Source organism: Globicephala melas, chromosome 15, assembly GCF_963455315.2.
Source record: "Globicephala melas chromosome 15, mGloMel1.2, whole genome shotgun sequence".
In the NCBI taxonomy this organism is placed as follows: domain Eukaryota; kingdom Metazoa; phylum Chordata; class Mammalia; order Artiodactyla; family Delphinidae; genus Globicephala; species Globicephala melas.
In genome coordinates this window covers 83,560,941-83,576,307 of record NC_083328.1, presented here as the reverse complement: position 1 = coordinate 83,576,307, position 15,367 = coordinate 83,560,941, and the positions used below count along the sequence as shown (strand labels likewise).

The following is a 15,367-nucleotide window of genomic DNA, read 5'->3' as shown; positions in this document are numbered from 1 at the left end:
CCCGGCGCCAGCTCTGTCAATTAGCAGTTTACTAGCGATCTGACACAGCACACTAGTGAGCTGACGCTATTCCAATCATCCCCGTGTTACAGATGCGTAAACCGAGGCTTAGAAAGCTCAAGTAACTTGCATGAGGTCTCACAATCAAAAACTGACAAATCTGGCATTTGACTTTGTTCAATTAACTGTAGGACCCATGGATATTTGCTTCTTCTATTCTTGTCCCATGATACATGATCAAAACTTTGTACTAGTTGTTTCATGTCTCTTTTTCTGCTGTATATATAGCACTTACCCTTGAAATATCAAGGAAATCAGAAAAATGTGTTCTTTGCAACCCTTCTCAGTGCCTCCTTCCACCCATGTGCCCCAAGGCCAGTGGCCTCACACCTGCCTCTGCAAGCCCTGCCCACCCTTGCTCTGGCGGCCACGGCTGCCTGCAGCTTCTCGGCCAGAGCTCACTGCAGTCAGGCTGTCAGGGTCAGACCTGGTATCTGCAGGGGAAGCTGTGGACACCTCCACCACCAGTAACACCAGGTGAAGTTCAAGGCTGGGAGCATTCCCAAAGGGCTTAACTTTATTTTTATAGTCTCAAGTGTGTTCTCTAGGTCTTTGGGGGGACCTTTGTTTACTTATGGAAGAAAACAAGCATGATCAATTTTCCCTGGACCTCGGGAGCAATACAATTTCATGAGGTTGGTGCCAGAGTGAGACATACGTGGGTTCAAGTCCCTGCTTCCCTTGCACGTGAGGGACCACAGGCAGCTGCTTCAGGTCCGGGGGGTAGGGCTGTTAAGTCAAATAGTATCCTTTCTGTGTGCAATAAACCATTTACTCACCCCTCCCATTCCTGGCACCCTAACTCAAAACCTAGACCCCATGGCTGTTTCACATCTCTCTTCTCTCCCCTTCCTCTGCCCTTCTTTCTCTCCAATTCCCATTGTGATAACAGTCATTCTGAGGTGTCAAGAAAGACCTTTTCTTTTTAATCAAAAGGGGAGAATTCTAACATCTTAAGTCTGGATGCCGCCTTGAAAGGTCACCTGCTGTACAGCCCCGTCTTTAGACAGGACCACTTTCAACTGATCCAGACAAATGGAAGCTTTCTCTACACATTTGCTTAAAAAGGACGTTCCTTCCTCTTTTTGTGGTTTAGGAAAAGGCTAATTTTAACACATCAGAAGAGACACTTAAAGGACCGCGCAATATGAAGTCAAATGTGCCAATTACACCTGCGCCGTTCGCAGGCAACTGCATAATGAATGGGCTCCTTTTACAGGCGACCGTCTGGGCCAAGTCCTCGCACCGTCCATAAGGGTCAGCCTTTCTCGTTCTTAATTTCGTAAGTCAGACGAAGCTATTCTATACGCGCATAGAGGGACCTGAAGGCGCAATCAGTAAATTGGGACAGGTTGGTTAAATTGATCTGTAAATGATAATTGTGGGAAAAGTCCAGCCCTTATGGCTTCCTAATCAAAAGCCCATCACCTGAATAGGTGAGTGCCTCCTGAAGGGTGAGTGCCAGTTTTTCCACATTTTTACATATTTTTGATCTCATTATTTGAATAACTTAAAAAATACACTAATAAAGGGAGGAAATAATATCAGAGCTTCCGGCCAAGGGAAGAGAGAAGCACCTGCCGAGATTCATCACCTGCTTTTAAGGGAAACCTCTGACCCCTAAGCCACGAGCCTCGGGGCTCTCACACGAGGGAGCGGGAGACGTGGGAGCAGAGCAGTGGGGATGAGGGACAGGAGCTGTCTCAGGACCGCCCGCAGTGGAGGATCGTGCTCAGAAAGGAGCGATGCGGAGACTCGAAGGCCGGGGTGAGGGCTGTTCCGCCCCAGGGCCCCCTGAGCAGCCGAGGACGGGCCTGCGGTGCAGCACGAGCTTTTGGTTGGGGGTGAGCAAGGCCCAGGAAAGGCTCCCTCCTTTGCCTAAGCTCTGAGGCGTCCCTTGGGTTGACCCCCGAGTCTTCGCCCACTGAGCGGCCTGGCCCTGCTCTGCACCTCGCTGTCTCTGAGTGAGTCTCAGCCGGGCAGTTTTAACTTCCAGGGACATTTGGCGATGTCTGCAGGCATTTTCGGTTGTCACGTGGGGTGGGGGGGAGCTGCTACTGGCATCCAGTAGAGTCCAGGGCTGCTGCTGAACACCCCACAGTGCACAGGGCAGCCCCCCAACAGAAAACGACCAGCCCCAAATGCTGAGAAATCCTGTCTTGGAGCCCTTGGTTGCAATTCTTACAACTACAGCGCTGGCCCTTCAAAGGGCTGAAAGGCACTGCTTTCGAAGAGGTGCCTGAGGAGCCGGCCCTTGCCCAGCTCCCTGCCAGCCACCCCACACGTCAGGGGGTGACGATGCGGAGGGGCCGGGAGGGCGTGGCCAGATGTGGACAGACACAGCAGTGAGAAGAGCAGGGAGCCGGCCAGGCTGGCCTGCTCCCACCACTCGGGACCCAAAACCACTCGGTGCAGCAAAGACGTGCCAAGCAGAGCTCACACAGCTGCTGTGCTCAGAAAACACGTTCTCCAAGACACTGGGCTGCAGCTTGTATCATAGCCCTTCCTGCAGTTCATCCAGAATGGAGTGAAGTCGGCTGACTGTGACCTGGGGAGTGTGTGCGAGGCCGGGCAGGGGTGAGGATGTGTAGTCAAGGCAGCCAGGGAGCTCTCCCAGACACGCAGTTGTGTGATTCAACCAAGTCACCACCGGCAGGAGCAGACAGAACTGACTGGCCTTGTTCCAGTGCAAGAGGCCAGGGAGGTGAAGGCTGGACCATTCTGGCCTCAAATAATCAAATGCTTTTTTCCTCCAAGGGTGAGAGCTGCCTGGTGTCAACTCCTGCCTCCAGGCCCTGCCTCATTGTGAAACATGGCCTTGGGGCACAGGGGTTGCAAAAGCATTTGTGTTAGGGTAAGAGAAGTGCTTGGAAAGCAGCTTCACTAGTCTGTTCTCCTCTCCCAGGCCTGAGCCCCTGGCCTGTGTGCAGCTCTGTGCAGGGCGCCCTAGGGTGGGGGTGGGGCCGTGAAGGAACAGCCCCTGTAGGGGCAGGGCCTCTGCCCAAGGAACTGCTACAATCTGCACACTGTACCTTCAAACTTAGGAGCATCTCCATTCTACGCTGTAACGTAACTGCGCCTGGCTTACGGTCTTCAAAAGCGGAAGTGACTCCTCGCTATGGAGGAGACCAGCGCTCCCAGTCAACACACCAGGCTCTTCCGGTGGCCCTGCTTGGCCTCTCTCAGCCCTGCACCCGCTGAGGAACACGCCTAGCTGCAGAAGCTGTACCTGACGATGAAACCCAGCACAGCCGGGGGAGCACGCGCGTGTGGCCTGCCTCGTCCCAGAGAGAAGGCTGTATTCCCCACAGTTAACATTGACGGGCCCTTCATCCATGCCGTGAGCATTCCCCCTGCTTTCCCCACATCTGAGAGTCCTGACATTAAGGGAAGTGCTACTGTGCCCCTTTGGCAGATGAGGAAACGGAGGCCCAGGGAGGGCAAATGGCTTCCCCGGGGAGCCGTGCTGAGAGCCAGCTGGGGGCAGGAAGCCTGGAGGTCAGCGCCCACCGGCTCCTCGAGGAGGAAGGCTGCATGAACGTCACTCGCGCCACCCACCTGATGCGTGCCATCCACGTGGATGCTGGGCTAGATGCTGCGGCGCGGGGACCAGACGCTGTCCTTGGCCGCAAGACACGAGCTCCGAGTGCGGTGACCGGCGGAGCCCGAGAGTGAATGCCACACAAGAGGAAAGGAGGCAGGACCTGGAGGGGCCGGGTGGAAGCGGGGCTGAGCGGGAATCCCAGGGTCAAGAGGCCAAGAAGCCGGCAGCAGCAGGAAGCAGTTTCAGCCCAGAGATTCTCAACATGTGGTGCCTGGACCAGCAGCTCAGCGTCACGGGGAACTCATCAGAAGTGCAGGCTGTGAACCTGAAACCCAAGTCCTCCAGGTGCTTCTGATGCACGCTCCAGCCTCAGAGCCTCTGCTTCAGGAAAAATGAGATAAAGAGCACGGAGGGAGGGTGACACTTGGCAGGTCTGGAAGGCGGGGAGGAGGGGAAGGGGGTTACGGTGGTAGAGCCTGCTGCTTCTCTGTCCAGCCAACAGACAGGATTTCTGCCTGCCTTATTCTTGGTGTTAGAACTCTGTTCGTGTTTGAGCATCAGTGTGCTTTGGAAGGGTTAATGAATCCTGCCTGGTCTAATCCAGCCTCTCCTGTTGATGGTTAAAGATCAAAAAAGGAAATCAGCTGGGGACTTCCAGGGAAGATTATGTGGATCCGTAAAAGGTTGAATGCTGACCTCCAGAAAGATGTGTCCACACCTCGACCTCCAGAACCTGTAGATGTGACCTTATTTGGACCAAAGGGTCTGGTCTTTACAGGTGTAATTAAGTTAATGATCTTGAGATGAGATCGTTCTGCATTTTCCAGGCAGGCCCTAAATCCAATGACACGTGTCCTTATAAGAAACAGAGGAGAAGACACAGAGAAGCCATTTGAAGCCGAGGCAGAGGCCGAGTGAGGCAGCCACAACGAAGGAAGGCCTGGAGCCGCCAGAGGCTGGAGAGGGGAGGAAGGACCCTCCCCGGAGCCTGCGGAGGAGCTCTGTCCTGCCCACACGTGCATTAGAGGTCTGGCCTCCAGACTGGGGACAATATGCTTCTGGTGTTTTAAGTCAAATTGTGGCAGTTTGTTCCAGCAGCCCCAGGAAACTAATACACCACCTGCCTGTGTACTCTCGGAACTATTTCCTTCCTACTGAACACTGCTGTCCTAAATGTGCCTTGCTTTATCCCTTTACTTGTTTACTTCCTGTGTTCCCGCTGGGCTGTGAGCACCAGAAGGGCATAGTCTGGCTCCAGATCTGGTGCCTCGTAGGCGCGCTGCAAAGATGTGTTAAGTGAACGCACAGAAGAAAGTGGCGTAACAAAGATTCAAACCCATCTTCTGACTTCAAGTGGATATTTTGTACTGTGCACATTAGCAAAGTTACAAGATAGATGGAAGGTCACCCAGCAATAGTACAGCACCAGGTGCCTGGTGCGTGTTAAATAAAACCAGATGAAGCACATGTCGCGGCTCCAAGCCATTGCGTAAAATGGGGCAGACCTGAATAAACGGCTCCTTGAGCCTAAAGCAAGGCTTCTCAGTCTCGGTGCTGGTTACAGTTGGAGCAGAATCATTCTTTATTGGGGTGGGAGCTGTCCTCTCGCTGCCTTGTGGGGTGTTGAGCACCATCCTGCTCTCTCCCTACCAGATGCCAGAAGCATCACCACCCCCAAGCCAGGTGTGACAACCAAAAATGTCTCCAGACGTTGCCAGATGTCCCTGGGATGCAGGAACCATTGCTCCACTTGAGAACCACTGACCTAAGGAATCTACACATGGACAAGTAAACTTGGCCTCCTCTGAAATCAGGGAACAAGAACTGCCCCCCCCCTCCCCCGCAAGCCATAGATGCTGACAGAAGTCCACCAGCTACAATCAGAACAGGCTCACAGCAGGAGACTGCCAGGGGACACACATGATTTCAATTCACGGACAAGCAAGAGGAGAAGCTGTGAAAGCTGGGGACGGAGCAACAGGCTGCCAGGGAGAAGGAGGAAGTGCTGTGTGTGGGCAGGACAGAGGAGGGGGCAAAGCTACAGCCCCCTTATTGCCACCAACCCGGTGGGACAGGTCCTGAAGAATAACCTGGGAATCAGCACTGCAAGTGGACGGAGCAGAGAAGTGACACGCACAGGGCCCAGTGAGTGCCGGGCCCATGCCCCCACTCCTCACGAGGTGCCGCTCCCACCCACGCCGGGAAGTGACCACAGTCCATACCGAGGCAGGTGGTGCAGAGAATCTGGGGAGACAAGTGTAGAGCCGCAGTGGGGGTGATGCTGGTGGTGGGGGTGATGTCGCCTCGCGTTTACGGGATACCTGCTGTGTCCCGAGCACCGTGTTATCCAGGTCAGGGTACCCAGAGAATGTCAGTCGTCACCATCCAGCCTCCATCTCCAACTCTGAAAAGAGCATAAACAGAAGAAAGGATTAGAGACATAACAGGTGACTTTGGAAGACCTCTCTCAGCCCTTTCTCGAGAAACCAGGTAAAAATTAATAAAGGCAGCAGAGGATGTGGTAAGGCCATCAACGAAATGTGGTTAATATAACAAACACCCATGTCCCACCACTCAGCTTTAGGAGATGCCATGGTTGTTCTGTACTTACAGCAGACCTTTTTGATTTAGTGAATAAAATAATACCAAGACATTTCAAGTACCATTTCTGTTCCTCTCTTTCCCTCCTCCGTGGAAACCGGATTCTTAAAAGTGATGAATATCCTTCCCTTTTGTACTTCTGATAATAGATGTGCATCCAAAAATCGTACGTAGTATTGTTTCCTGTGTTACTTTTATGCAAATTGTATTTAAATGGACATGTTCTTTTTCACTTTCTTCTCCCTCCCCCTCATATTTTGTTTTTGAGAATTTTCCAGGTTGATATGGGAGACCTAATTCAATCACTTCAACTGCCACAGATTAGTCTGTTGCATCAATTACCTTATCCAATCCCCTATTAGAACATTTAGGTCATTTTCGATTTGTTAACCAAAACAACACTGCAGTGAAAATTCTGGTACACGTCTCCTTGTGCACGTAAGAGCGTTTCTCTAGGCTACAGATATAGGAGTGTGTTGTGGGATTATAGGGTATAAATGTTTTCGACTTAACTAGGTATTAACAAGTTACTTTCCAAAGTGGCTGAAACAATTTACACTATCAATAACAGCAGGGCAGGAGTTGCTGCTTGGCAGAGTCTTGTTTTCTCAAATCTTCAAGGAACTGATTATTCCTACACTGTCTCAACAGTTCCAGTGCATAGAGAAAGACAAAAATCACTTGACTGTTTTTATGAAGGCTGTATAACCTGGAAGCCAGGGCTGACATAGATCACCACAGAAAAGGTAGTTAGAGAAGGTTTATGCGAACAGCTTGAACGTAGTTAGCAAATAGAAGCAAATGACACACCACGATGGTGAGCACAGTCCAGGAACTGTTCCGTTTAGGAAACTTTTAAAAATGCCTTTACCAAATTAACAGGACAAGGGGAAAAGAAGCATGCGATCACTTCTTTTCTTATAAGCCATAAATACACTTCATAAAATTTAGTATCCACTTCTGATACTTGAAAGGGAAATAGGGGATATGCTTTCTAAATATTTTTTAAATACACATTTCAATCCAAAAATTACCATCATAATTCATTGTGAAAATGCTACAAGTATTCCATTAGAGTCACAAAGTTATGAGTGCCCTTTGTCACTACTATTGTATAACATTTTTCCAGAAGTGCTAAACAGAGCAATTAGACAAGAATATAAAAGCAGTCCTGAACGTTGGAAGAGACAAAACAATCATAATTTGTAGATAATAAGGTTGTATTCTTGGAAAATCTCGAAATAATAGAAAAAGTGGGCACTGTGGAATGGGGACTTGCCTCCTTCAGCCCTGAGCCTGCAGAGCCTAGCGTTGGCCTGGCCCAGAGTCTCTGCTTGATAAACGCCTGTGGATGAGTGCAGGGTGTTGAGGCCAGCATTCCCCAGAGCACGCTCTCTGGAAGGAGCGCAAATCCATGTTATGGGATAAGGCATTCCGTGGACAATTTGGGTTGGGGAGCATGAGATGGGATCAAGACAAATGAGTTCGTTTACCGCAGAACATCTTAGATCCTTTAACATGAGGATACACCTCATGACCCTCCAAGAGTCTCCCAGCCATCATGACTGCAGAGCCCCTTGCTTGGAGCACTTTGGGGTATCCCATATCATGGAACATTCTGGGATGGAGTATGCCCAGAAGAATATTCAACAAACTATTAAACTAGGGGATGGGATTTGGGTGGTCACTAATTTGTCTTTGTGCTTTGTGTTGTTCGAAATGTTTACAGCAAGTGAGCAGGTATCATTTTATACACACACAAGATAAAAAAGAATGAACGCTAAAAATGCGATCTTTTGCTGAATGTCAAAACCAACTTTAGTTTACCAAATCATGAATTCTACAGAAGTTGTTTGGAAAGATGAAAGGCCAGCTTGAACCAAATGGAAACGTGTGAAATAGCAGAACCAGATTTTTGGTACTCGGATTCCACCTTCCCCACCTACTTATAGAGGGACTTCGGGGAAATCACTTCACCTCTTTGAATCTCATTCTGTGACGCAGCCATCTCACAGAGTGGATGCTTCAACGCAGTAAGACGTGATAAGCCCCCAGTCAGTGTTCGCTACTTTCACGATCACTAATGTTGATGGCCCTAAATTAAATTGTGCCACCTAAGTACGTCTCAGTGTTTGAGGTCGTTTATTCCAATCTGCTCAAGTCATCCTCTTCTACGCCCAAACCCCTCAGCTTTGCTAAAGGACCACAGACGAAAGGTTTCAGGTGGGTCCCGGGTTCAATCACACTCAGATTTGGCAGGTTCCCCGCTGGCCTCCCTCTGGCGTGTGGTTGTACCCACAGCCCGTCCCCTCCCAGTAGGGCTGCGGCGACGCTGAGCAGCTATGGAGAACCCAGCCTGGGGAGAGACTTTGGGAGGCACAAGAATGCTGAGAAGTCGGCCCTGCAGCTGGGTCTTGTGTTTGTTTATGGAGCAGTTATTACAGTAACATCTGGATGCCTTAGATGATACCGGGAAAAGCAAAGATTATGTTTAGCTGTCTGATGTATTTTAAGGGATGTAGCTTTTATTCTGCATGATTAGGAAGTAATTAGCGGCTTAAACTTGATGCCTTCACTCAGTCGATTCCATGACTCTCTCTCCTAGTACAGGATGAGGAACGTGGTGGAATTCCTTTTATTAATAAATTACCATTGTCTACCCCCGTTTTTGGCCTCAATGCAGAGCTTTCTGTCCTTGTGTTGAATAATTGATCACTTAAGCTGACTTTTTCATGGGGCCCCACGAGTCTTGGGAAAGGCAAAATGAACAAGTTAGCCAGTGGCCTGACCCTCTAACAGCCTGCACCCAAACAGTCCCAGCCACCACCCACCAAGCAGAAGAGAATAAAAGAAAAAAACAGGAAAAATACTAAACTCCAAGAGTAGTGTAGGACCGGGGGTCCTCAGGATTGTGACTGGGTTAATCTGTGTTCGGGTCCCACCTCCACCGTGCAGCCTCCGTTTCCATCGAAAATCAGTGCTCTCCTCACCTGCAAAGTGGAGCAGGTGACAGTACCAACCTCATCGTGCTATTGGGGGATCCAGGAAAGAGACCACATGAAGGGCCTGACACCAAGTGGGGTACGAAGTGTCACAGAGGAACACATGCATGCACATATGAGTGCAAGAACATGTGTGTGTGCACACATACACATACACACATGAGCGATGGGATTAAAGTGGGAACCACCTCAGGACTGCTGTGAAGACTAAATGGCAGAGTGCACCCAGAGCACTTGGAATGTGGCCTGGCATATAACACAAGCTCAAAGAACAGTTCTTGTTATTATTATCAATGTTAGCTTGGTTTTTATTTATTCACAAACCAAAATATGTCAAACTCTCACCCCATCTTACTCTTTGGAACATACATGCTTGCTTTTTGCCAGAAAGATTCTTGCCAAGGAACGCTTTTGCTCTATGTATTTAGAAAACCCAGCCTAACCTGCTCTTGGCTTTACACCAGGAGCCAAGCTGGCTCTACCTAAGACAGCACCCCAACCCTCCCCATAGGAAAGCCACTGCCCCTCACCAGACCACTGCCAGGTAACGCAGCTGAGGAGAGACTCCAAATGCCGGAAATGGATTCTCCCAATCTTCTGCATATAAAAAGATTTTTAATTTTTTAAAACTGAATCTCATTAGCTTACAACTCCTAAGTGTGACTCTGCTCCTTTCCCTGGCATTCTTTTTGAGATCAGGAAAAATACAATTTTCCTCCTTGAGGAAAGCAGGATTCCACGTGCACCGACTTTCTCTAGGTAACACAGCCTCGGCCCTATAATTAATATCCCCGCCATCCACAGCCTTATCATTAAACGTGACATGCACGGGACAGGGAGGAAGTCACAGGAAGGTGGGAGGTGAATCACTGGGCTGGTTTCTGCCGCCCATTTCCCAGGAACCCACGAGGAGGGCGGGAGGCCGCACAGGGAACGGGAGTACCCCTGAAGCCAGCTGGAGGTCGCTGGTGCCCCCGCGATCACTTATGTCCCCCGGCGGTCTGTTTTCCAAGGTGCTTCATGGAACATTAGGCAAGCAGAGCCTCATAATGGCTGCAGAGTCTCTGTCCACCTCCTAACATCTACATTGCCCGCAGAAGACACAGCTACTCCGTCACACAGGCCAGGGCTCGTGCAAAAGGAAATGGAGGATTTGTCCCGAGTCCTTGCCCACTCTTCAGCCTGACCATTAGTTTCTAGAAGAATACAGGCAGGAAAAATCTCGGGGAAGCTTCTGTGCTCGTTGCCGTGGGTGTGGTCCTCCCGCCCCCTATGGGACCTCTGGCTTCTAGATCTTCTGGCTCCCCAGGTCCTCCCATTCGTGCTCACCCGGCATCCCACCTGCCCCCTCCGTTTCCCGGACCTTCTGCAGTAAGTTGGAGCCATATGTCTGGATGGGGCAAATAGACCAGGAATAGAAGTGGCACATGGGGCTGCCATGCTGCGAAAACCATGCATCTCCTTTTTCTCTTGACTCCTCTTCTTTGGCAAACTTTGCAGGACGTTTAGTCGGGATGAAGCGGCTGCATGGTGGCAGAACCCCCTTTAGCTGAAGTGTGGCGAGCAGAAGTCCCCACCCATCGGCGCTGGGCAAGCCCTGTGATCAAGAAAGAGCCCTTTCTGAGGTAAGCCACCGAGGGTGTCGGGGTTATCGCCTGCCACACTCCTATTGCCACTTGAACTGAAATAAGGACCTACTATCTGCCAGGCACTGGATGCAACATTCAACAGCATAGTGGAAAAGACAGGAAAAGCAAACAGGTAAACACATATTAAGAAGCCTGATCAATTCTTTGAAGGACAACAGGATTATGTCCTGGACAATAGTAGGGGTAACCTGTCTATCTGTTTTGCTCAAGGAAGGCCTCTCTGAAGAGGGACATTAGGGCGAGATGATAAAATTCAAGAAACCAGCCCTGCCAAGTGTGGGAGGGAGGGCAGGGCATTGCAGCAGTGGAACATCTTATGCAAAGGCCCTGCGGTAGAAGAGAGCGTGGGACTCGCTAAGGAACAGAAAGGGAGCCAGTGTGGCTGCGAATTGGTACAGGCGTGGACCAAGGGAGGTGGAGGATACAGGCGGGCACACATCACAGGGGCTCCTATTTTTCCCAGTGAGAGGACAGTCCATTGGAGGATTTTCAGCAAAAGAGACATGATCTGATTGACTTTTAAAAGGAGCACCCTGGCTGCTGTGAGGAGGAAAGGCTGCATGGAGGCAAGAGAAGCAGCAGGGAGATGAGAGGGAGCCAGTGGGCATCGCCCCCGTGGAAGCTGACAGTGGCTCAGGGCAGTGGCCGGGGAGAAGGGAAAAGGGTCAGACATGAGAAAGGTGTCACGGCCAATTAATCAGGTGCCACCAGTTCTCTAGGCATTTCTGCCCTGTGCCCCACATCCAGACGTTCACAGCTCCATTTGCTGAGGTCCCCGGGCCCTGCTGGCAGCAGCTCGTGGCTTCCAGCCTGGTCCCCTCAGAGGGTACTATGCCTTGACCCTAAGGAAAATCCGGAGGCCCTTGGAGCCAGGGGAGAGCGTCCTGAGAGGCAAGAAGGCCTCTCACGTGGCTGCTGTGTCACAGCACAGGCCGGGTGACCCTGGCTTTCAAGCTGTGCCCTCCCAGACACAGATCTTAATGTGCCCTGCGCCCAGCACTTAACTCTTTCTCCGCCGTCCCTTTGTTCCCTTTGGTTTGAATGTTGGCAGATGGCCTCCTGCAAGTTCTCTCCTTTCAAGCAGATGTTCTCTGCCCGGAACGTGTGCTCTGCTCCTTGAGAAAGTCACTCTCAAATGCGATTATGCCTCTGAACTTCCTGCAAAAACTTGTTAAACATGCAGATTGCAGGCACCCATTGCACACCCACCAAAGCAGACCGCTCAGGAAGGGCCCCAGGCAGCTCGTGTCCCTAACAGCCCCTCGGGAGACCTCAAGGAGCAGCCAGCGTAGGAAAGCACCGAGCCGACGTGTCAGAGTGCAGAGGTGCCTCCTTTTCCTTTCCCCGAACTCGTACTGCGGGACTGCAGCGCGACCTGGCGTGCACGGCCCGGGCTTAGCTCTGGCCTCACAGGCTGCGAGGGGGTGGTCCCCATGAGAGCCCCTCCCTTCAGATGCCAGCCCAGTGCTCCTGGGTCCCCAGGCCACCTGCACTTCTGACCCACTGGCTACAGATTTGGGGTCCCACAACCTCCCTGGGTTCAGTAATTTGCCAGGAGGACCCTAGAACTCAGGAGACCGTTACACTTAGGATTAGCATTGCTACGAAAGACACAAGTGACAAGGAGCCAGATGAAGAGGTGCTTAGGCCCAGGCCTGGGAGGGCCCCAAACACAGAGCTTCTGTGCTGTCTCCCTTTGGAATCAGGGCTCGTCCCGTCCCCCTTCTAGCACATGGATGTATATCACCACCCAGGAAACTCACCTGCACCTGGGGTCCAGAGCTTTCTCTGTAGGCAGGATGACTGGATCACGGGCTGCACCACTGAACTCACCCTCTAGCCCCCTCCCCTCCCGCAATGTGTGATATCACAGAGGTCTAAGCCCCAGTCCTCTGACCACATGATTGATCTTTCTAGCAGCCTCATCCTGATTTATCTCATTAGCATAAACCCAGGTCTGGTCCAAGGGGCCCCCATGAATAGCAGAGATACTGCTATCACCCAGGAAATTCTAAAGATTTAGAAGTTTCCTCTCTGAAACCAGGGATAAAGGCCAGACAATCCTTTATTGTATTGCAGGGACGTCTGTACTGCACAAATGCTGGCCACTGAAGGATTCTGAGCTTCAACAGAACCAGTGGGATGCAGCCCCTAGGCATAGGAGACCCCCACCTGCTTATCAGAGGCCGAGGTGCCAGGAATAAAAGACAGTATTGGGTCTGGCCGTTAATCATGGGGTGTTGCTTGCTATGGAGATAAAGGAGTTGAACTGGGAGAGAATTTGGAGAACATTCTGGAAGGAGCCTATAGGAGGGCTATGTGAGTCTCTGGGAAAGCCAGGGTGCCTGAAGGGCAGGCCGGGCTCTGTGGTCTCCATGTCTCTCCAGGACCACAGGCAGGCAGAGCTCGAAGGCGGGGGAGAGGAGGAGTGGCCGTGTCCGGCACAGGGACCACTACCTGCACTCAAGCGCTGTGTCCACTTCCAGGCCCTGAGTTTCCATAGCAACTCCAGGCCCTCACCCTCCCAGCCCCACTGCCTCAGGCTTTAAATGGGCGAGTGAAGGAGAGAGGATAAAATTTGGCTTTTCGTTGACTAGGACCAGGATCCAAGAATTAAACTGCTCCTGTTTAAGACCGCTCTCTCCCAGCCCCGTGAGAAGAGGTAATTTCACAAGTTAGCCAAGAACCCTGAATGAGTTACCTCTGCGGCAGGAGTACGACTCCCTCCACTGCAGAAGGCTCGGGCCCGCACATTCCTGAGGCTTTCTGCTGCCCTTTGCCTCTGGGCCTGTTCAAATCACTCCAGCTTCCCTCCAAGGAGCCCGCTAGGTCTGCTGGATGCTACCAGCTCCAAGGAGTAGTCAGCATTCAAAGTAGCGACTTGGGCCAGGAAACATGGAAAGGGGGAGTTCTGTGTGGGTGACTAATGGATCCAGCACAGAGCCACTCCCCCGTCACAGCCGCCACTTTAAAATTAATTTCCAGGTGACAACAGCCGTCTGACTATAGACAGCTCAGCGCAGAGATGGCCAGTCAGGCTCACTCCCAGATGCCTGGTCAGCGATTTCCAAAGCATCTACTCCGCAGTTCCTGATTCCTCCACGAAAGCCTGGCTCTTTCCTCCCATCTCCCAGTCCCAGGACAGAATCTAGGGTGAGAGGTGAGGGTGGCCGCCCTGATCCATTGCCGATGGCAGGCCCTTCTCCCCGCTCTGCCTCGAGGCCCCCAGGTGAGTAAATTAGGTAAAGCTGTTGGAGTTCATCTGAGGCTGGCAGGTTTTCCTGGTCAGCCCGACCTCCACAAACACCTCCACAATAAGATTTCTATTAGGGAAAAATGGCTTCAGAGTTTTAAGCGTGTTTCCTGCCCCCGAGTGCCATGGTTTTAATTAACAGTATCACCAAGTGGCTCTCCCTGGCAGATGGCAGCAGTGGAGGCCCGAGGAGGAAAGAGCAGAGCAACTTCTGTTTGCGTGAATCCTGCCAGCACAGAAGCTGCATCTCAGGGTAGAGTGACGGCAAAGTGAGCTTGCAGGCCACAAGCATCTTCCGGCAGAATCCGGGCTGTTTCGGCCGCCAGGTGCAGCGGGCTCACACAGTCCATGCCACGGTGACAGGCGGGGCTGAGGCCATCCCTGGTTTGCTGCAGGAAAGGCTGCAGTGAAATCCCAGCTGCAGTTGGCACATGGGCAGCCAGGCTGCACACTGGCACAACAGAAGCCCCCTGGGCCTCCCAGGCCCCGAGGTGAGTGCCAGCCTTGAGAAAATCAATCAGCTGCAGCTCTAACTAATTACAGGCTCAGCTCACCCCACGCCTGGCACCATGAGAGGCAGGGCTCTGCATCCCGGCCTGGCAGAGCCCTCAGTTGGACCAGCGTCCAGCTGCAGCGTGGCTGCAAAGTCCCCTCCCCTGCTGTAGTGGCAGGGGAGCCACTACCAGACAACTCGCAGGGGAGCCCCTAAGAGAGCATTTTCATCAGCTGCTCACCCAGCAGGGTTCTTTGAGGCACTTATTAATTTTCTTGTTAATAACAAAAAGAGGTAGGGATTCATTGTGTCAACCCCTGTTCTCTCCCTGACTCTCTGTCTGTTTGGCTTCGGCCAGTCGTGTGAGAACGACCCCCGACCGGCAGTGCAGATCAAGTAAAATGCAGGCAACCCCTATTATCCATATATTATCAATTCCTGGAAATGCTTTGCAGGCAAATTTTCATCAGAAGCTCATATCCCATTATGTGAAATGGGAAAAAAAAATAACACATTCCCAGACCGTCCAAAAACCCCCAACCAGTTTTCCAGGTATCACTAAAACACTCCAAAACACCTATATAACAACACACTAAGGATTTTTGCATAATGCAAGTATGTAAAACACCTACTTTCTAATTAGTCCACACCGAATGAACTCATGGAGGGGAATGTTTACATGCAGTATCTAACTGCACTGAACAGAATCAGATTCGAAATCTATTTTCTTTCTACACTGCAAGGGGCAGGTATAAAACGTAACCC

General features: G+C 51.3%; 1 protein-coding gene across 1 annotated transcript in view; it reads left to right on the top strand.

Moving 5' to 3' along the window:
• Window positions 1-3,866: 3,866 nt before the first annotated feature.
• Window positions 3,867-15,367, top strand: part of CDH26 (cadherin 26) — a 71,125-nt gene continuing 59,624 nt past the window's right edge. The window contains 1 exon segment of the mRNA XM_070043730.1: window positions 3,867-3,949. Within this exon segment, the coding sequence (XP_069899831.1) occupies window positions 3,867-3,949 (83 nt within the window).